Source organism: Drosophila subpulchrella, chromosome X, assembly GCF_014743375.2.
Source record: "Drosophila subpulchrella strain 33 F10 #4 breed RU33 chromosome X, RU_Dsub_v1.1 Primary Assembly, whole genome shotgun sequence".
Lineage (NCBI taxonomy): Eukaryota > Metazoa > Arthropoda > Insecta > Diptera > Drosophilidae > Drosophila > Drosophila subpulchrella.
In genome coordinates, this window is record NC_050613.1 from 21,989,441 (window position 1) to 22,009,713 (window position 20,273).

Genomic DNA, 20,273 nt, shown 5'->3' on the forward strand with positions numbered 1-20,273 from the left:
AACTTGTTCTGGTTTCTCAAGGGCCACAAGTGTGCAACAAGTGGAACATTCTGACCAAAGAACGGGGTTAATAGCCTTTGTATATGCCTTTTTCTTTGCCGGACGGACAGCTGCAGGCGGTCGTGAGTTCTCACTTTGGAGGGAAAATGGGGGAAAAAAAAATGGGGAAATGGAAATGAAAATGGAAAAATGATTGATTAGCCCTGTATATCCCGGCTTTGATCGATCAATCGGCGCTTGCATGTGGCCAGTTGTAAAACTCGTACTAATTATGGACGAGGAGAATGCGTTTCTGGAGGCGGAACAGGGACTCCATGTGGGATCTTTGTGTGATCTCCAGCCGGGTGGAAAGACGAGAAATTGCCCGGGCGAAATGAATCGTAAATCGTAAGTCGTAAATCGTTTTCCCATCCATCCATCCATCCATTCATGGATGACGATCCGTTCGGATCGGAACTTTGATTCCTATTGCGATTGCGTGACGTGACAGCATTATTAGGTCAGGATTCCTGGCCTGGCCTGAATTAATTCGCTTTTAATGGGCTCTAATGCGTTTTAAATTCCCACCCCCCCTCTGCTGGCCCTCGTATGTCATAAATTCCACACATCCATCCCGGCTAAGCCAGCAAACCCAACTCGTGCCCATAATTAACAGTCAGAAATATTTGGACAATCATAAAAAAAAAGAGAAGAAAAACACAGACACGCAGACAGACAAAGCCACAGACCCCAAAAGAAAGGCATCTAAATCATAGTGATTCGGGGACTCGGGTATAGAAGATGCATTTTTGACACCGACAATTTGTTCTATCAATTTCGGCATAGAATGCATTTTATGTAAATGAAAGTTGTCCTCAATCTGGAGGTCGTATCTGGTATCTCTGATTGATGTCCGGTGTGCCGTGAGCTATGAACAATAAACCAATCAAGAGGCAGAAAATGTCAAACGATTTGTTTGTCCATTGTGTGGCTCTGGCTTCTACTCCTTCTCTCCGGAGCGTGTTTACATGGGCGAGGAACATCATTAATGGGATGCACAGATAACGATCTAATGGTTGCGATAGAGTCTATGAGGCGGTCTGGTTTAAGCTGTAAAATGCTATAACCCAGGTGGGTCCTTAAATATTTATGGAAGTATATTACAATTCTAGAATATGGAACACCTTAACAAAATATTAGAACTATGTATATTATATAAGTTGTATATCAAGGTAAATCATTTACTACTCCCTCTCTCCGGAGCGTGTTTACATGGGCGAGGAACATCATTAATGGGATGCACAGATAACGATCTAATGGTTGCGATAGAGTCTATGAGGCGGTCTGGTTTAAGCTTTAAAATGCTGTAACCCAGGTGGGTCCTTAAATATTTGTGGAAGTATATTACATTTCTGGAGTATGGAACACCTTAACAAAATATTAGAACTATGTATATTATATAAGTTGTATATCAAGGTATATCATTTACTACTCCCTCTCTCCGGAGCGTGTTTACATGGGCGAAGAACATCATTAATGGGATGCACAGATAAGGATCTAATGGTTGCGATAGAGTCTATGAGGCGGTCTTGTTTAAGCTTTAAAATGCTGTAACCCAGGTGGGTCCTTAAATATTTATGGAAGTATATTACATTTCTAGAGTATGGAACACCTTAACAAAATATTAGAACTATGTATATTATATAAGTTGTATATCAAGGTATATCATTTACTACTCCCTCTCTCCGGAGCGTGTTTACATGGGCGAAGAACATCATTAATGGGATGCACAGATAACGATCTGATGGTTGCGATAGAGTCTATGAGGCGGTATGGCTTAAGCTGTAAAATGCTATAACCCAGGTGGGTCCTTAAATATTTATGGAAGTATATTACATTTCTAGAGTATGGAACACCTGATAAAATATTATAACTATGTATATTATATAAGTTGTATATCAAGGTATATCATTTACTACTCCCTCTCTCCGGAGCGTGTTTACATGGGCGAAGAACATCATTAATGGGATGCACAGATAAGGATCTAATGGTTGCGATAGAGTCTATGAGGCGGTCTTGTTTAAGCTTTAAAATGCTGTAACCCAGGTGGGTCCTTAAATATTTATGGAAGTATATTACATTTCTAGAGTATGGAACACCTTAACAAAATATTAGAACTATGTATATTATATAAGTTGTATATCAAGGTATATCATTTACTACTCCCTCTCTCCGGAGCGTGTTTACATGGGCGAGGAACATCATTAATGGCATGCACAGATAAGGATCTAATGTTTGCGATAGAGTCTATGAGACGGTCTTGTTTAAGCTTTAAAATGCTGTAACCCAGGTGGGTCCTTAAATATTTATGGAAGTACATTACATTTCAAGAGTATGGAACACCTTAACAAAATATTAGAACTATGTATATTATATAGATTGTATATCAAGGTATGTCATTTAAAAGTTCGAAACCTTTTTTTTCCTAGCTCGAATTTAGACTAGTAAAGGTTTTACAAGGTCAATATATGCTTTATTTAATAAAACTTTGATAAATAATTGTGAAATATAGACATTTATGATTGTTTAATTGGCTCTACTTAGATTGGGTACTTAAATAGTACTATCTGTCTGTCAATCAATCAAACAAAACTATATATTATATAGGATCCTATTGAATTTTTCATCGCTCTCAGTTATCTTATCTGAGCCATTTGTCCAAGTATCTACAAGCGCTCCATATTCAATCTATAGCCCTGACCGTTTTCAATTGCTATGTCAAATGCGGGTGTTATCTCAGAGATACTTCTGTGTCCATCTTGAATGTTCGGTAGTGAGGGTTTTTCTCTTATGGAACATGTGTTTAACTGGAATTTTCTGTGCCTGCTAGAACAGGTAGCAAGGATACAAAGTGTGAATGGTTAGTTTCTAAATATTAGGGGGATGAGGTTCTTTTGCCCTGTTAGCACTGAACTATAGAATTTTTCCATAGGCTAAAAAAGAGCTTTCTTTTGTCCGATATCTTGAGCTTTCTGCTGGCTGAGATCGCCGTTCTGTGATGACGAAGACCCGACCCCAAGTGACAAAGCTCTTTGGCGATCCCACGATCTGCGTGAGCAAATTCAATTAGCGTATGGTTCCAGCACATGTGGCTCTCTGGGCCTGGTATTCGTACTCCCATTTCCATTTCGATTCCGATTCCGTTTATTCCCAATCCGATTCAGAATCCAGCGAAAGCTTAGCCCCGACCCTGTTCCAGTACTATCGACTATGTTCTCTACTGCTGCCCCTCCCTCTTTGCACAGAAAGAAAATTAGTTCTCATTTTGTTTCCAGAAATATATAAAAATATCTATAATAACAAAGCAAAAATGAACAAAAAGATTACTTTTCGAGCTAATACATCGTAATGATATAGCGCTATATCATTTTTCTCCGTGTGCCTTTTTGTCTTGGGCAGCGGCAGCTGCCGCATTCTCGAGCTCAGTGCGAATTGCGTTCTCGAGGCGTGCGGTGGCGTGTTGGTTCAACCGTAGTTTGTAGTTCTCTCGAGTCTCTGCCTCCCGAATTTATTTACACTTTTCGTTTGTCGAACCACTCGCAGTTGGCTCTGGAATCGATTCGAACCAAAGTGACAGCACTCGATTGTCTTGGCCAGTTGTCAGTTTCCCAGTGGAGCACTAAGTGTCCCTAGGCATTTGTACAGGAGATTCGATAGAAGGAGATTCGTCAGGATGGCAGGTCAGCAGCACGAAATATCCCATGCCAAGCGCGCCGCTTTTCAGGTTTTGGCCGGCGGTTCGGCCGGATTCCTGGAGGTCTGCATCATGCAGCCCCTCGATGTGGTCAAGACCCGCATCCAGATCCAGGCCACTCCCACCGCAAATGTCTCTGCTCTGGGTGAGGTGAGTACTTGTGTTATCAGTTATCAGATACATAGGCTCCATTAACTCTGGAGACAAGTGATTTAATGGAAAAATACCCGGCAGATTATAAGATTATGGAGTGTGGATATGTATGCACGCAAAGATCCCAATATCATAATTGTGATAATAACTAAAGCATACAGTAGCTTTTTCTCTTAATATATGTAAACGTATTTATTTCCAAAACATGTTCTATTAGATTAACAAAATTTTAAACAGGTATCCTAAAGACACTGCGTTTCTAAAAGAGCTTTGTAGTTACCCAAGAATCTCTTACAACGAGACTATCTTAAAACAACTCAAGATCTGAAGAGGTTACTTCAATGATATATGTACCTCCCATCAGCTGTGGATTGTTTTGGTTTTGTTCTTTGGGGCTGGGGCTTTATTATTTTTTTTTGGATAAGGGCAAAGCAAGGTCACGGACAAGCGCTCTCTGTTTTTCCCAATGCGAACTGTTGCCTCTCTCCTTCTCTCGATGGAGATGTGTTTACATTTCTCTTGCGAAGGGGCAGACAATTCATATTTATCAGCAGTCGAAGCGTAACGCCCCACTCCCCCGGAATAAGCTTATCAGTATAATATAAATACATATATATTATGTGTAGACCCCTGCCAGACGTGTGAAACATTCCCCCATGCCATTCGAAATTGGAATTATGCGCTGATAGCAGTCCGGCACTTTCAATTTTCCACCGACTCTGGACACGCGTGTGGGCCATTAGTTTTGGGTAAGCTTTATGGAGAAGTCTCAGGTGTAATGAACCTGTTCGTAACTCAGTTCCTGGGAATTTAAACTGGCTCAACCATAGAAACATAGAGGTCCACCTTCATAGCCTATCTAATCTGGGTGTTTTCTACATTTTCTGCTTGCCGAAATCTTTATGCTTACGGGGCCTTTAGATAAGGTTATGGAGCCATATACAATGAAAGATTTTTGGGTAAATTCTTATAAAAAGAAGGAAGAACGCTATAGTCGAGTACCTCGACTATCAGATACCCGTTACTCAGCTAAAGGGACCAAAGGAAAATGGAGATATGCAAGCAGCAAATGCGCCACCTACCGGCGGTAGACAGATTTAAGCGTTGTGGGCGTTAGAGTGGGCGTGGCAAAGTTTTTTTTAAATCAATCGATAGGTATTGACGAGACCAATACATTTCAGTTTAAATTTTTTATCTACCATGAAAATTGTGGGCGCCACAGACTTGGGCGGTTTGTGGGCGTGGCATATTCGCGTAATAAACTTGCGCTGCGCTCAAGCCTACGGAATCTAAATCTGAAATCTCGTTTCTCTATCTTTGATATTTTCCGAGATATCCGCGTTCATATTTACGATTTTTTGAAGTTTGTGGGCGGTTTGTGGGCGTTAAAGTGGGCGTGGCAAACTTTTTTTAGGTCAGTCGGTAGGTATTGATGAGAACAATACATTTCAGTTAAAATTTTTGTTCTAGCATCAAAACTGTAGGAGCCACAGTTTTGGGCGGTTTGTGGGCGTTAGAGTGGGCGTGGCACTCTTTTGAAACAAACTTGCGCTGCGCAGGAATCTCAGGAATCTGCATGCCTAATCCCAGTATTGTAACTCTTATAGTTTCCAAGATCTCAGCGTTCATACGGACAGACGGACAGTCGGACAGACGGACAGACGGACAGACGGACATGGCTAGATCGACTCGGCTAGTGATCCTGATCAAGAATATATATACTTTATGGGGTCGGAAACGCTTCCTTCTGCCTGTTACATACTTTCCGACGAATCTAGTATACCCTTTTACTCTACGAGTAACGGGTATAATTACCAAAACCAGAAAGGAGAAAAACAAATATTTATTCTTTCTTCTGCTTAGCGTTTATGGAAAGCCATAATTTGTGTGTAGACCCCAGCATAAAAATGTCTTAATACTGCGACACAGTTTCTTCTGCATCTCTGTTGTCGTCGAGGCGCGATGATTAAACAAATTTACGACTGCAAATGAAAGCATTCGAAGAAAGCGAAAGGGGGAGGCGACCAGGGGGAAATTAGCACAAATACAGCAAATAAATATATGTGGAACAATGCACGCAGTTGGCCGTTGAAAAAGTTCCAGTTTTGCGCGTCGCCAGAATAAAAAGTGCCTAGAACAAAAGCAGATAGTTTGCAACGCAAGAAAAAATGTGTCACTCTCATTAATTATGATAATGTAGTATTGGTGCTGCAAAGGATCAGTATTCATGCTTTTCGGACCAAACAAAAAATCCTTATAAAAAGTTTGGTACTTCAAAGGCTTAGTATTCGTACTTCCCAAAAGATACATTACAAAAAGGTTTTTGGTTTAAAATGCTTACACTAATAAAAAATAAAATGTCAAAAAAATAAAAAACAAATATTTAATACACAATGTATTAAAGAGGATGATACAATTTGAAAATATGTGAGTCAATGTAGAACTCATTGGATTCTCATATTTAATGTTGGCGAATACATGAATTGCATGATTTCATTTAAAAATATGTGAATCACTGCATAAAATATTAAATATAATGTTAGTCATATATATTCACTTTAGGTATTTTGAATTTAATAAAAAAAAAAGATTTCCATATTAAAATCAAAATCCCTCAATTAACTTTAATTGTTAAATTTAATATTGTCATATTCTAACAGAAACACCAATAGATGAGAATCAAAAAGAAAATATTCCACTTTAATCTAAAGTTGTATGATCTGAACATAATGATTCCCAACCGATTTACAACCCCTTCCCCCTTTCGAAAGCAATTAACTGATGATATATCACCACTTTCCAGCTGCACTACAATGGCGTGTTCGACTGCTTCGCCAAGATGTACCGCCATGAGGGCATCACCTCGTACTGGAAGGGCATCATGCCGCCCATTCTGGCCGAGACCCCCAAGCGGGCCATCAAGTTCTTGGTGTTCGAGCAGACGAAGCCGCTCTTCCAATTCGGATCGCCCACACCCACGCCGCTGACCTTTTCGCTGGCGGGCCTCACGGCGGGCACCCTGGAGGCCATCGCCGTGAATCCCTTCGAGGTGGTCAAGGTGGCCCAGCAGGCGGATCGGCAAAAGAAGATGCTCAGCACGTTTGCGGTGGCCAAGGGCATCATTAAGCAAGACGGTCTGGGTTTTCGGGGCCTGAACAAGGGCATCACCGCCACGATGGGACGCAATGGTGTCTTCAATATGGTGTACTTTGGATTCTATCACAGTGTGAAGAATGTGGTGCCCGAGTACAAGGAGAATCATCTGGAGTTTCTGCGCAAGGTGACCATCGGTTTTCTGGCCGGCACACTGGCCTGCTTCGTCAACATCCCCTTCGATGTGGCCAAGTCGAGGATTCAGGGCCCACAACCTGTTCTCGGGCAGATCAAGTACCGCGGCACGCTCAGCTCCATGGGCATCGTCTATCGCGAGGAAGGATTCCGGGCGCTGTACAAGGGACTCGTGCCCAAGATCATGCGCCTGGGCCCTGGAGGCGCCATCCTGCTGTTGGTCTTCGAGTACAGCTACGACTACCTGCTGCACAACTACTCCTAGTTACCAAATCCCCGAAATACCCAATTATTAGATATTAAGGGCGCCCGCCTAATCTGTTTTTTTTTTGATAATATAATAATAGGTAGTCGAGTAGTCGAGAGAGGAAGGTAGCATTTTAACGCTAGACTTCCTATTGTGATTCGTAAATAAATGTTAACACTTGAATTCATTGCATTCCTTAATGTGGAAACTGGGATCCTTTTTACTAAATTCTGAATCTTATTTTTCGTTCCTAAAAATTCAGTCTTTTCGCTGCCAAATTTTAAATAAAGTTCTGCATAAGGAATGTCATACCTCGTTGAACTCGTAGTTTAATTTCCAATCCATTGGCATTCAAATCTGAAATTTTTTTATTTTTTCAATTTTTTTCAAAAATAGCTGATGTAACCCCTTACAAAAAAAGCGAAAATCGGTAAAAAAATAAATTTTCCTCAAAGTTATGGGGATCGTTAGCATTGGAAGCCTGCTGCTCAAAACAGTCGGTCTTTTGGCTGTACGCCTTTATTTAGCTAAACTACGATTGAAAAACTGCGAAAAAAAGGTATTTTTTTTTTTAATTTTGAGTCTCATTTTTCCTTCCTAATAAGTCAGTTATTCGGCTGCCAAATTTCATAAAAAGGTCTGAATAAGGAATGTCATACCTCGTTGAACTCGTAGCTTAATTTCCAATCCATTGGCATTCAAATCTGAAAATTTTTTTTTTTCAATGTTTTTCAAAAATAGCTGATGTAACCCCTTACAAAAAATGCGAAAATCGGTAAAAAATAAATTTTCCTCAAAGTGATGGGGATCGTTAGCGTTGGAAGCCAGCTGCTCAAAGCAGTCGGTCTTTTGGCTGTACGCCTTGATTTAGCTAAACTACGATTGAAAAACTACGAAAAAAAAGTATTTTAACAATGTTTCTTAATCCGAAATAGCGGCTGCCCAAAAGTATGCAACACTTCCCAATACTAGCATGCTCAGAAACCACTTGAACTAAAAGTCCACCAAGTCCCTAACCATCAATGTCCCCAACCATGTGAACTAAATGCCTATCAAAGTCCATAACCATTTACCAGGGTCACATTATAGGAACTAAATATCTAGCAAAGCACCCAACCATGTACCATACAAGCCAGATTTCTAGCAAAGTCACCAACCCTTACCAGGGCTACTCTCGTGGCTGCTGTTATTTCGCGAAAAACTCCTGCCTGGCCACATTGCAAAAAGTGAAATTTTTAACGATTATTAACTTTATAACCGACAAGTCAACTTGTTTCGCGCGGAAAAAACGAAGCCAGCTGCAATAACGACCACAAGCATCTCGGCGTCATCCAAAAACGGGTTTCTGTAATTAGCATGCACACCAGTGGTTGCTGATTTACGCTCAACGCTTGCCGTTTTTTATTGCGATCTTTATAGTCTCGTCTTCTTCGTACTGCGAGTGAAGCACCAATCCCCGGATTCCGGATCACATGATGACCTCCAGTGGCGGTGCGTGCTCCCATGTCGCCTTCGTGGCCTGGGCGGTGTTTGCCCTGCTGGTGACGCACGGCGGTGGTGTTGTGGATGCCCGGCGTAACCAGGGCAATAACCAGCGCAAGCCCTCCTCCTCCTCGTCCTCGTCAAGCTCCTCCAACTACGGTCACGTCACGCAGCCTAGCTACAATACGAACGGCCATGCCGCCGGCAACTCGCACGCGGATGTGGCCAAACTGAGCTACCCCAACTACAACTCGCAACCGAATCGCCCCGTGGCCGCTGGCTCTCCAGCCGGATCCCCAGGAGGAGCGGCCCCTCAGCCGGGTTGGAATGTCCCACAGGGTCCGCCGCCCGCCTACTCCGCCTCCAATCCCGCCGGCGGTGCCCGACCCAATATGCACGAACCGCCGCCGGCCTACCATGCCCCCAACTATGGAGCAGCTCCTCCCAGCTATGGCGCAGCCACCGGATCGAATGTCCATCAGCCGCAGTACTCGGGAGTGCCGGCGGGTGCCACCTACTACCCGGCTGGAGGACACAGCGGAGGCTATCCCTCGAATGTACCCGCTGGAGCAACGTACTACCCGTCCGCCGGACAGATGCCCATGGGCGGTGGCTATCACCCGGCCGCTGCACCGCCTCCGGGAGCCACCTACTATCAGGCGGGATCTGCTCTGCCGCCCGGAGCCACCTACTACTCTGCGCCGCCTCAGCAATCTTCCTCTGGCCTTGGATTCGGTGAGTTCTGGCTGGGATTTGCCTTTCAAACGGGGCGTAACATAGGTTACATTGAATTGATTTGATATATTTCCCACCTCAATTGGCTGACTCATGTTTGCCTTAAATATTAACCCAATTCGTGACCATGTTTGGTGTTATTTTAAGCCCACACATCTGTTTCACCGCCTTAATGATTAATTTCTTCACAGGCACTGGTCTGCTGGCTGGCGGCTTGGGCGGTGCTCTGCTGGGCCACGCCCTCACGCCCTCGGGAGGCAGCTCTTCCTCGCAGCCGGTGGCCGCGGCTCCTGCTGCTGGCCAGGATCGCATCATCATCATCAACAATGGCGTGCCGGTGAATGCCACCGATGGCACCACCGTGATCAATGCAGGCGGAGTGGCCGCTGCTCCTGCTCCTGGAGCAGTTCCAGCAGCAGCAGCAGCACCGATGCCGCCTTCCAACGTGACCCAGGATGCCCAGGAACAGCCGGCTGTGCCCATGGCACCAATGGCTCCCTTCAATCCAGACGCCTCCAATATGACAGCACCAGCAGCTGATGCGGCTGCTCCACCACCGGCTGGCGGCATCATTTGTGTGCCCACCAAGGTGAACGAAACGGATCCGGCTGACAGCACCAAGATGGTAGAGGTGGAGAAGATCGCCTGCTACCCGGCACCTCCGCCACCAGCTGCTCCGGCCGGCGAGGGACCAGCTCCGCTAGCTCCCATGGCGCCCGCTCAGCCGGGATCGCAGCAGGTGCAGCAGGCACAGGATGTGGCGGCTCCCGTTCAGGCGTCCGTCAAGGCCAACACCAGTGGAGCCCAGTCCCTGGCCGGATTGACCAGCCAGAGCCTGCTCCTCATGCTCGTGTGCGGAGCTATGGCCAAGCGCTTCGCTGGCTTCTAAAGAGCACGCCTCTGGAATGTTCCGAGCTGCATTGTGTGCACACTTGCCCCCACACAATTACCCAAATACCCAGATACCCGACTACCTACTGTACCTTCCTACCCAGCTTTTGTGGCCTTGGCGCGCACGGTTTATTTGCGCCTGCCAAGATCGATAATTCCAGGCGCTAATTGGACGAAAATTGTTAATTTAAGCCGTACCATCTCCGATTACAGTATTCGTGGACAAACAAGCTGGCTTCCCAGTTTAGAATTCCCCTTTCTAAAGTCCCCCTTTTCCAACTCGGCCTTCAATTGTGATGATTGGCGATGGGAATGGACACCCGTAACCGGACCCAGACCCAGTTCCAGTCCCAAACCATCCCGGTGTGTGCTCGAAAACAAAGCAAACATTCGAATATCTCAGTATATATTATATATAACCCTATGCTACATGCAAGCCCTACTCAAAAGCCCCTGAAAAAGACAAAAAGTGAATGTCAGTTCTCACTAAAGGTGTATATTTTTCTAGAATTGTTAGCGTAATCGTTGCTTGTTTTTTTTTTGTATCGTTGTAAGCAAACGTATTTGTTGCACTCAATTGTTGAATTAAATAAAAATAAAAGCTTTCGCCTACACCCATAGCACTCGACACGATGGGGTTTCATTTCGCCTGCATTACTCATGCAAAACCTAAGCCAAATAGGGAATGGGAATTAGTTAATGGTCCGGGTCCGCTGGCCCACTGATGGGCGGGCAGCAGCGGTTGTCCGGACTATTTTGGTCCGCCTGTTTTCGCAACGCCAACAGAAAGGCGTACTTTGTTTTGACCGACGGGTGGGCAAACAAAACGGGTGACAAGAGTACGGAACTAGCAAATATTTGAAGAGACCTGATACTGAAAACGCAACTGATACCAGGCAGTGCCATCCGGAACGTTCCCAGTTGATGGAGCTGTTGGAACGAAACAATGGGTCTCCAACATCATGAAATATAAAATACAGTTCCACTTGAATAACCCAAACTGGTATCTACCCATAACAAAAGTCGATTCAAAATTAATTATACCCGCACTTATGCTTTCGGTTTTCTATAAAACCAGATCGACTTCGACTATTGATTAAACAATTACGGAGGTTATTTCTAATCGAATGAGAGATATTGGGTTCTTGAACTAATAACTTAACAATTAATTAATTAATTTAAATAATTACTTGAAGTACTTTTTATAGACTATTAAAAAATATAAACCTTTTTTAAAGGTACACAATCTTTCAATAAAATTGAACATCAAACTTAATGCCTTAGTTTATGAACCTTTTTAAAGGTCAGTAAATACTTTCACCACATTAGGCAACAAAAAAAGCAAGCCACGAAATAAAGCGAGACAGAGGTAGTGGATCATTAAGCTTTTTTAGCGAGTATAAAAAGCACAATGGCGACTAGCGTATATCTTAAAACCCCCGCCTTTTTAACAATAATTTTAAAGCCCAAAAGCTTTTTCAATAACTTCAAATGTATTAAACCTTAAGAACCGCTCTGTAAGTCCAGCCAAACAGCTGGTCTCAAACGATCTCCATGATATCTTTAACAAGGGCATGTAAACAACAGTCGAATAATTATATAATTTCAATACAACCAATTAAAAACACAACGATATCGAGGTTCACACACAAATGTTTTATTGCGGCGAACCCCAAGGGATTTTTTCCATGGGTTCACACCTTGTTGTTAGCTTATAAAAACACGCCCACCTCGAGGACGTGAGATATATAATAAAAACGAATGTAAACCTAGTGTTTCTGCTGTGTGGACCTGCTACTGGCGTTTCTTTACTCGGCATCGTCGTCCTCGTCGTCGTTCGAGCTGATTCTGAAGTAGCGCAGCTCGTACGAGTCCTTCTCGTTGGCCACCACACGGATCCAGTCACGCAGGCTGTTCTTCTTCAGGTACTTCTTGGTCAAGTACTTGAGGTAGGCCTTGGAGAAGTGCACATCGGAGCTGACATGGAGCTTCAGCTTGGAGCGCTCGAAGGTGACGTTGTTGCCCAGGTTGTTCACCTTGCCGTTGACCTTAAGGCGGGCCTTCACGTACTTCTCCTGTGGGCGGAAAGGAATAGGGATTCTCGGGTTAGTTCTGCTTGGATCTGGGCGGCATCTTCAAGGCAGCAGCAATCCGGTTAGGGTTAGCTGGAGTTAATGTCTCTGTCTTTGTTAAGGCCAAGAGTCGAGTGTGTAGAACAGAAGGCCCAAATAAAGAAGAGTGACCAATTTTTTGATGTGCCACTGAGTACACTGCCATCAGAGCGACGCATGAAGCTCACTCTCTGACGGCAAATCGGCGTGGCCTGTAATTTGTACGTTTATCCAGGTGATAAATGAGCAAGGATGGGGATTGGAGCCACCAGGTGGGAGGTACTAAACGCAAGCCAAACGACTTATTAAGATGTTATGTTTCCAACCTGGTGGTTCCATTACCCATTTGTGAATGCAGCTTAAGATGGTAGTTACCTGATCCTGTGGCGGGGACGACGCTTCAAGGGATTCTGCGCCCTGCTATCAAGCGCGTTTAGCGCATTCGGTTTGCCCACTAGCGGGTACTCTATTGGTTGCTTTCTCAAAACAAAGATTGATTTTCATAGAAGAAGCACCTAATGCTAACTGCTACTAGTTGGGAAAACCTGCAGTGCCACGAAAGAGCGGACACCGTGAGCAGGGCGCACTATGAATTTTGGCCTGAGGCGCCACGGCTGTGGACGCACTCAACCCAGGGCCCACCACGTGGCGGTACACATAGCACGGCTTGACGCTGTTCACAGACGGTTGCACCACTGGCCAGTGCCAGGTCACTGGCGGTCAGTGGCTACCCCGTTGTGCAGTGCCCAGAGCCCCTTGACAACTAGCGCGATTGGGAGGCGCTGCGGAGGAACACGTGTGCCCCTTTGTGGGGGGGGCAGCGAAAGATTCGATTCGATACGGTTTCGGAACGGACATAATGGTAAGGCTACATAGTCTACAGTTAGTACTGTTCCAGGAGTTGTTAACCGCCGGCGGCACGGGTAAAGTCCGCCAGCAGTTTATCGCCAAATGGAGAGACTTCACTGTAACCACAACTTTTTATCCAGAGCCCCTGGTTAACTTAGAGGGCAATGAAAAGCTTGGTGCGGTAAAACTGATACTGATTTGCAGGTTATGTTCAGGTCATTGCTTTCAGGCATTTGGAGGGAACTTTTGCCCTTTTAGGTTATCAAGATATGTCTCTAGTGATCTAAATATGGAATCAAGCTGTCCAAAAGTATGCAAGGTTCTAGTAAGCTACCAAAACATATATCTTTATGTTTCCATAGAAGACGAAGTACAGAATGCATACTTAGACATCTAAATTATAGATTTAGAGACTCTCAAAACCCATGGAATACCTTCAAAGCAAAGACCGATCATAGCCAGATTTTGATACTGAGCGGGGTGAGTTCTAGGTTCCCCTGGAAACTCCTGCTACTTACGAAATCGGCCACATCCATGATGCTGTCCTCAGCAATGTTGGTGCAGTCGATGGTGAAGCGCAGCGACACCTTCTTCTTCTTCTGTCCCTTGCCGCGGAGCACGTTCTTCTTGACCACCTTGCTGGGAGCAGGGGCGGCAGTCTTGGCCTTGGGCTTAGGTGCGGGCTTGGCCACGGCGGGAGCAGCAGCAGCTGCGGCAGGAGCGGCAGCGGCAGCAGCAGCCGGAGCAGCGGCGGCAGCCTTAGCGGGAGCGGCCTTCTTGGCCGGAGGAGCGGCAGCCGGGGTGGAGGCGGCCTTCTTGGCTGGGGCAGCCTTGCCGGCGGCCGGAGCAGCAGCGGCAGCCTTGGCGTCCTTCTTGGGAGCGGCGGCGGCGGCGGGAGCCTTCTTGCCGGCATCCTTGGCAGCGGGCTTGGCGGCTGCGGGCTTGGCTGCCGCGGGCTTGGCAGCAGCGGCGGCGGCTGCCTTCACATCCTTGGCGGCCTCGGGCGCCTTCTTCACGTTCTTGGCAGCGGCGGCGGCGGGCTTGGCGGCCTCAGCCTTGGGCTTCTCCACCTTGCCCTTGGCGGCGGCAGCGGGAGCAGCCTTCTTCTCGGCCGGCTTGGCAGCGGCGGCCTTGGTATCACCCTTGTTGGTCTTGGCCTGGAGGAGCACCGCAAAAAAAATAGAAAAAAAGAGGTCACACACACATTCGTTGGTTTGGATGGTCTAGGTTATTTCACTGCTGGCCACCGCCCTTCGGAGTTCACCATGTTGCACAACTTGCAGCACCCTTTGGAGCACCAGGGGACGGCCAGTCGCGAATATCTTCCCGATTCTCGGAGCACTTACGGTTGGAGCCATCTTGTCAGTCGAAAACCACGAGGAAAAAGAACAGAAAGCGGAAGCGTTGGCAAGAAGAAGAGAAGGCCGGAGTTGCCAGACCGCTGCACTGCGAAAATGCCAAAAAATTACTCAGCACAACCGTAGGCCCGGTATTGGAACTCTGATGTAGCCGCGTCTCAAACCATTGTTGTAATTTTTGTTCACATTTATAATTAAAACTCACATACTTATTTTTATTAGGCCAGCATATAATTAAAATCAAGCCAATTAAGAAGAAAAAGACCATCTGTTTTGAGCCGCTTGCTTCTTGTGGCACGGGGGGAACAAAATTTATTTTTTTTACCAACTATCGGATTTTTTATATGGGTTACATCAGGTTTTTTTGCAATAAAAAATTGAAAAAATAAAAAGTTTTAAGGTTTCAATGCCAATGGATTGGAAATTAAGCTACGAGTTCAACGAGGTATGACATTCCCTATTCTGACCTCTATTGGCAATTTGGCAGCCGAAATACTGACTTTTTGGGGAGAAAAATTGAGATTTAGAATTTTGTCAAAAAATACTCCTTTTATTTGCGGTTTTTAATTTTAGTTTCGCCCAATCAAGGCGTACAGCCGAAAGACCGACTGTTTTGAACAGCTGGCTCCCAATGCTAACGATCCCCATCACTTGAAGTAAAATTTATTTTTTGATCAATTCTCGCATATTTTATAACCTTTTATTGAAAAAAATTGAAAAAATAAAAAGTTTTTAGGTTTTAATGCCAATGGTTTAGAAATTAAACTACGAGTTCAACAAGGTATGACATTCCTTATTCTGACCTCCATTGGCAATTTAACAGCCAAAACACTGACTTTTTAGGTAGGAAAAATGAGATTTAGAATTTTGTCAAAAAAATGGTCTTATTTTCGCAGTTTTTCAATCATAGTTTCGCCAAATTAAAGCGCATAGCCGAAAGACCGACTGTTTCGAGCAGCTGGCTTCCAATTCTAACTATCCCCATCACTTTGAGGAAAATTTATTTTATTTTAAATTTTCGCATTTTTTATAAGGGGTTACATCAGGTTTTTTTGAAAAAAATTTAAAAAATAAAAAGTTTTCAGGTTTTAATGCCAATGGATAAGAAATTAAACTACGAGTTCAACGAGGTATGACCTCCCTTATTCTGACTTTTATTTGCAATTTGGCAGCCAAAACACTGATATTTTAGGGCGGAAAAAAGAGAGTTTTGTCAAAAATACATGGATAAATAAATTTATTACTCATTAAAAAGAATTCCTAAGGCATTTATTAACGCTCTTTCTAATTTTCCACTGAGCAACGCTCAAAAAGAACACGCAACCTTTTTCAGCTCGGGGTGGCAGCGCCATATACATTTCTAGTATTTTTTCGTTAGTCTTCGTACAGTCGACTGGTGCGAAAAAGCTAAAAATAGCCAGATGTTAACATATGGTAGCTTATTGATTATTAATAATTTACAAATAACTTTTTATTTATATACCTATTTTTACTTCAAAAGTCTAAATACAGCTTAATTGTTAAACTAAATAACTTTAACTTTAAATGCCTATATAATACGTTATAAAACAAGACAACTTAAAGGTTGCAATCTATATGTAAAACTATGCTTATATAAATAGTTATATATTTCTAGTACTTAGTAAGACTAATATAATAAATTTAATAAAACACAACTTTTTCAGATTTCAAAAAGCGCGCGTAAAATGATTTTTAGTGCGACCAGTGGCGCTTCCGTTGCGCTGCATTTCGACCGAACCGGTCACTCTGGCAAATAAAAAAAAACAAGACGTCGTCATTTGCGTTGGAATTCCAACAAAATAGTTAAGTTTCCTTTTGTTTAACACCTCTAGAACAGCCAACGAGTTAGCCAGTGAGGATTGCCTGGATTTCGGAGCGAGTCAGCCAGCATAAACGTGAGTAATACCCGCTGTCCCCCCCCCCCCAAAATTCGCGACTGGTGTTTTTGTCAATGCCGCTGTGTGTGGAGCATTAGTCATGCCCACAAATTCGATTTTGCTCGCGAACTGCGTCACCGAAGGACCCTGAAACCGGAATCGGAGTTACCACCGCCCCTGGGATTGGGATTGAGTAACCCTGCTCTTCGATTTTCCACAAGAGCCGGTGGGTAGAGGAAACAGAAGCCAGGCTTTCGGACACCCGAAATCCCCATGGGGAGGGGCCAATTTAGCCCGAAACATAGCCGATAACCAATGTGATCCATATCTACAAAGTCTGGGAAGTTGGGTTCCCATCTAAGCTGTAAAATCTGATACATCGTTTATTTACCTATGATGTACATACATAGACATAGTTAGGATCCCATCCAGTAATGTTGTGCACAAATCAATAGGGGTACTATAACTTATAGAACCCATTTTATCATGGTCACTTATTTTAGGAACAGATATAATACAACTGTACTATGAATATAAGCGGCTAGATTGTATTAGCTCTGCATAATAGGTTTCCTATCTTTAATCCTTAATTCAGAGCAGTTTTTATAACTTGATGTAAACAGTATTCCTTCATATGAATGATTATATTGTAATCCAGTTCTAGTTAGACTAGATATTGCTTGCAGTGAGAAATAACATCTTAAATTATAATAGATAGGATGTTGATGTATTTTAAACATTAGGCCTTACAAAATAAGTATTATGATGTTAAAAAAATTAAATAACTTATAGATAACCACAATCTATTTTTATTATGCATCCCAAAACCAGTAAAACAATTAAAAAATGTAACCAGAAAGAAACTTCTTTAAAATACTCCGTTTGCCAACCCTGTTTTTAGGCAGTTAATAGTGATATCATCGGTGACCATGAAATTAATTTGGTACCTCATTCATTTTGCAGTACTATGGCAGCCGGAACCACACTACAGAAGGCCATCGATCTGGTGACCAAGGCCACCGAGGAGGATCGAAACAAGAACTACGCGGAGGCATTGCGTCTCTATGAACACGGAGTGGAGTACTTCCTGCACACCATCAAATGTAAGAGGACCTTTAATGCACTGCATGAAATAACTAATAGAGCTACTAAGACATCTTCCATCTTATTTTGTTATCAACAACATCCAACTAAATTGTTCCTTCAAGAAATCTATATAATATCTATTTTCTTCCCAAACAGATGAGGCGCAGGGCGAGAAGGCCAAGGACTCGATACGGGCCAAGTGCTTGCAGTATTTGGACCGGGCCGAGAAGCTGAAGGAGTACCTGAAGAAGGGCAAGAAGAAACCGATCAAGGAGGGCGGCGAGTCCAGCGCCAAGGACGACAAGGACAAGAAGAGCGACAGCGACGATGAGGACGGCGACGATCCCGAGAAGAAGAAGCTGCAGAGCAAGCTGGAGGACGCCATCGTCATAGAGAAGCCACAGGTTCAGTGGTCCGATGTCGCCGGCCTAGATGCCGCCAAGGAGGCACTAAAGGAAGCCGTTATCCTGCCGATTAAATTCCCGCAGCTGTTCACCGGCAAGCGTATTCCGTGGAAGGGCATCCTCCTCTTCGGACCGCCCGGTACCGGTAAATCCTATCTGGCCAAGGCCGTCGCCACGGAAGCCAATCGGTCCACATTCTTCTCGGTATCCAGTTCCGATCTGATGTCCAAATGGCTGGGCGAGTCCGAGAAGCTGGTCAAGAATCTCTTTGAGCTGGCCCGCCAGCACAAACCTTCGATCATCTTCATCGACGAGATCGATTCGATGTGCTCGGCGAGATCGGACAACGAGAACGACAGCGTACGGCGCATCAAGACCGAGTTCCTGGTGCAGATGCAGGGCGTGGGCAATGACACCGATGGCATCCTCGTTCTTGGGGCCACCAACATACCCTGGGTCCTCGACTCGGCCATCCGGCGACGATTCGAGAAGCGCATCTACATTCCGCTGCCGGAGGCGCACGCTCGCCTCGTTATGTTTAAGATCCATTTGGGCAACACCACGCACGTGCTCACGGAGCAGGATCTCAAGGAGTTGGCCGGCAAAACCGAGGGGTACATAACATGCCAAAATCATTGGTTGATCTGTGTGGCAAACATACGAAATACTCTATAAGATTTTGGTTTAACTATCCATCTGTTGCTATCCATTGTGGCCACACAAATCAACCCCCTTTGTATACAGTTCATAATTAGAATTGTAAACTAATTGATTGATTTTCCCTTTTGCAGCTACTCTGGCGCGGATATATCGATCGTGGTGCGCGATGCCCTGATGGAACCTGTGCGCAAGGTGCAGACTGCCACGCATTTCAAGCGTGTGTCCGGCCCAAGTCCCAACAACCCCGAAGAGATTGTCAACGATTTGCTGGTACCGTGCTCGCCGGGCGACCAGGGCGCCGTCGAGATGAACTGGATGGATGTGCCCAGCGACAAGCTCTTCGAACCGCCCGTTACCATGGTACGGATTCTAAGTTTACCAACCTTTTAACCCCGTACTGATGATATTTCTTTATTTTTGTTAACCAGCGCGACATGCTTAAGTCCTTGTCACGCACGAAACCCACTGTCAACGAAGACGATCTGACGAAGCTGCGCAAATTCACAGAGGACTTTGGCCAGGAGGGCTAGACACGATCCCCGCCAGACACCGTCAGCATCACCAGCTAATTCTAATTGTTGCCTATTGCATAAATTCAAACACGTTTTACTTCTGGCTCTCCTTAAACCTTTTTTTTATTTTATATATATAATAATGTGTATTCATACGAAATATGGTTAAATTGTAATTCAAATTCGTCGTGCGATTGCTACAGAGACAAGGGAGATGCAGTGAGCGAGGAGAGAGAGAAGAGGGTGGGATTGTTGTAATCACAAAGTCAATGTATTTTTGTACTCTTAATGTTAAGCGATAGAAGAAACCCAAAAATCCAATCCGAAAACAAAACCGAATGCCGCGCTTGCGCAATATTTTGCCACCTGACCAGATCGCATCAGGATGAGGAGGAGAGGAAGGAGCAAGTTGGAGGAGCAGGAGAAGTTTAAGCGCAGCCGAGCAAACCTATTTAAAATGTAACGTACCAGAAATAAACACGAAAATTGTATACCTACCTAACAGACATCCCGAGAATGCCAATTGCCAGTGAGGCGATGCGGGGAATCCCCACCGCCGCAAGTGACCCCATTTGAATGTAAGCCACCAGGTGGGTGGTGGGAAGCGGACAATCGGCTCTGTGGTGAAACCGAAAGAGTAGGAGCATTTTTGGCCTAAACTGGCGCAAAAGAATGCGCGACATTTGCCGCCTGCCCTACATGCTGGGCGATAAGATCTTTCTGCGCTGCGAACGGCCCACCAGCATAAGTTCGTTTCTGGCCGATCGGCCAGATATCGTGTTGTGATCGCCGTCTGTGCACCGTGGAATTGCCAGGAGTTCTTACCATTAATATTTTTTCTTAAATGCAAACTCATCTTTTATTTT

At 44.6% G+C, this 20,273-nt stretch overlaps 4 protein-coding genes across 4 annotated transcripts; 3 read left to right on the plus strand and 1 right to left on the minus strand.

Moving 5' to 3' along the window:
- Positions 1–3,455: 3,455 nt before the first annotated feature.
- Positions 3,456–7,604, plus strand: LOC119557788 (mitochondrial 2-oxodicarboxylate carrier). The gene is made up of 2 exons (XM_037870688.1): positions 3,456–3,883; positions 6,690–7,604. The coding sequence occupies exons 1-2, from the start codon at positions 3,713–3,715 to the stop codon at positions 7,437–7,439; spliced, it is 921 nt and encodes a 306-aa protein (XP_037726616.1). The 5' UTR covers positions 3,456–3,712; the 3' UTR covers positions 7,440–7,604.
- A 1,020-nt stretch (positions 7,605–8,624) lies between these two features.
- LOC119556082 (trithorax group protein osa) lies at positions 8,625–11,157 on the plus strand. The gene is made up of 3 exons (XM_037867934.1): positions 8,625–8,768; positions 8,841–9,638; positions 9,830–11,157. The coding sequence occupies exons 2-3, from the start codon at positions 8,894–8,896 to the stop codon at positions 10,525–10,527; spliced, it is 1,443 nt and encodes a 480-aa protein (XP_037723862.1). The 5' UTR covers positions 8,625–8,768; positions 8,841–8,893; the 3' UTR covers positions 10,528–11,157.
- A 1,052-nt stretch (positions 11,158–12,209) lies between these two features.
- Positions 12,210–14,925, minus strand: LOC119556084 (60S ribosomal protein L22). The gene is made up of 3 exons (XM_037867935.1): positions 14,836–14,925; positions 14,008–14,646; positions 12,210–12,604 (listed from the first exon to the last, which is right to left on the minus strand). Exons 1-3 carry the CDS (start codon positions 14,845–14,847, stop codon positions 12,338–12,340), a joined length of 918 nt encoding a protein of 305 aa, XP_037723863.1. The 5' UTR covers positions 14,848–14,925; the 3' UTR covers positions 12,210–12,337.
- A 1,680-nt stretch (positions 14,926–16,605) lies between these two features.
- On the plus strand, positions 16,606–19,913 carry LOC119557570 (vacuolar protein sorting-associated protein 4B). Its single transcript, XM_037870365.1, has 5 exons — positions 16,606–16,763; positions 17,709–17,848; positions 17,988–18,849; positions 19,027–19,255; positions 19,324–19,913. Exons 2-5 carry the CDS (start codon positions 17,713–17,715, stop codon positions 19,423–19,425), a joined length of 1,329 nt encoding a protein of 442 aa, XP_037726293.1. The 5' UTR covers positions 16,606–16,763; positions 17,709–17,712; the 3' UTR covers positions 19,426–19,913.
- Positions 19,914–20,273: the final 360 nt, after the last annotated feature.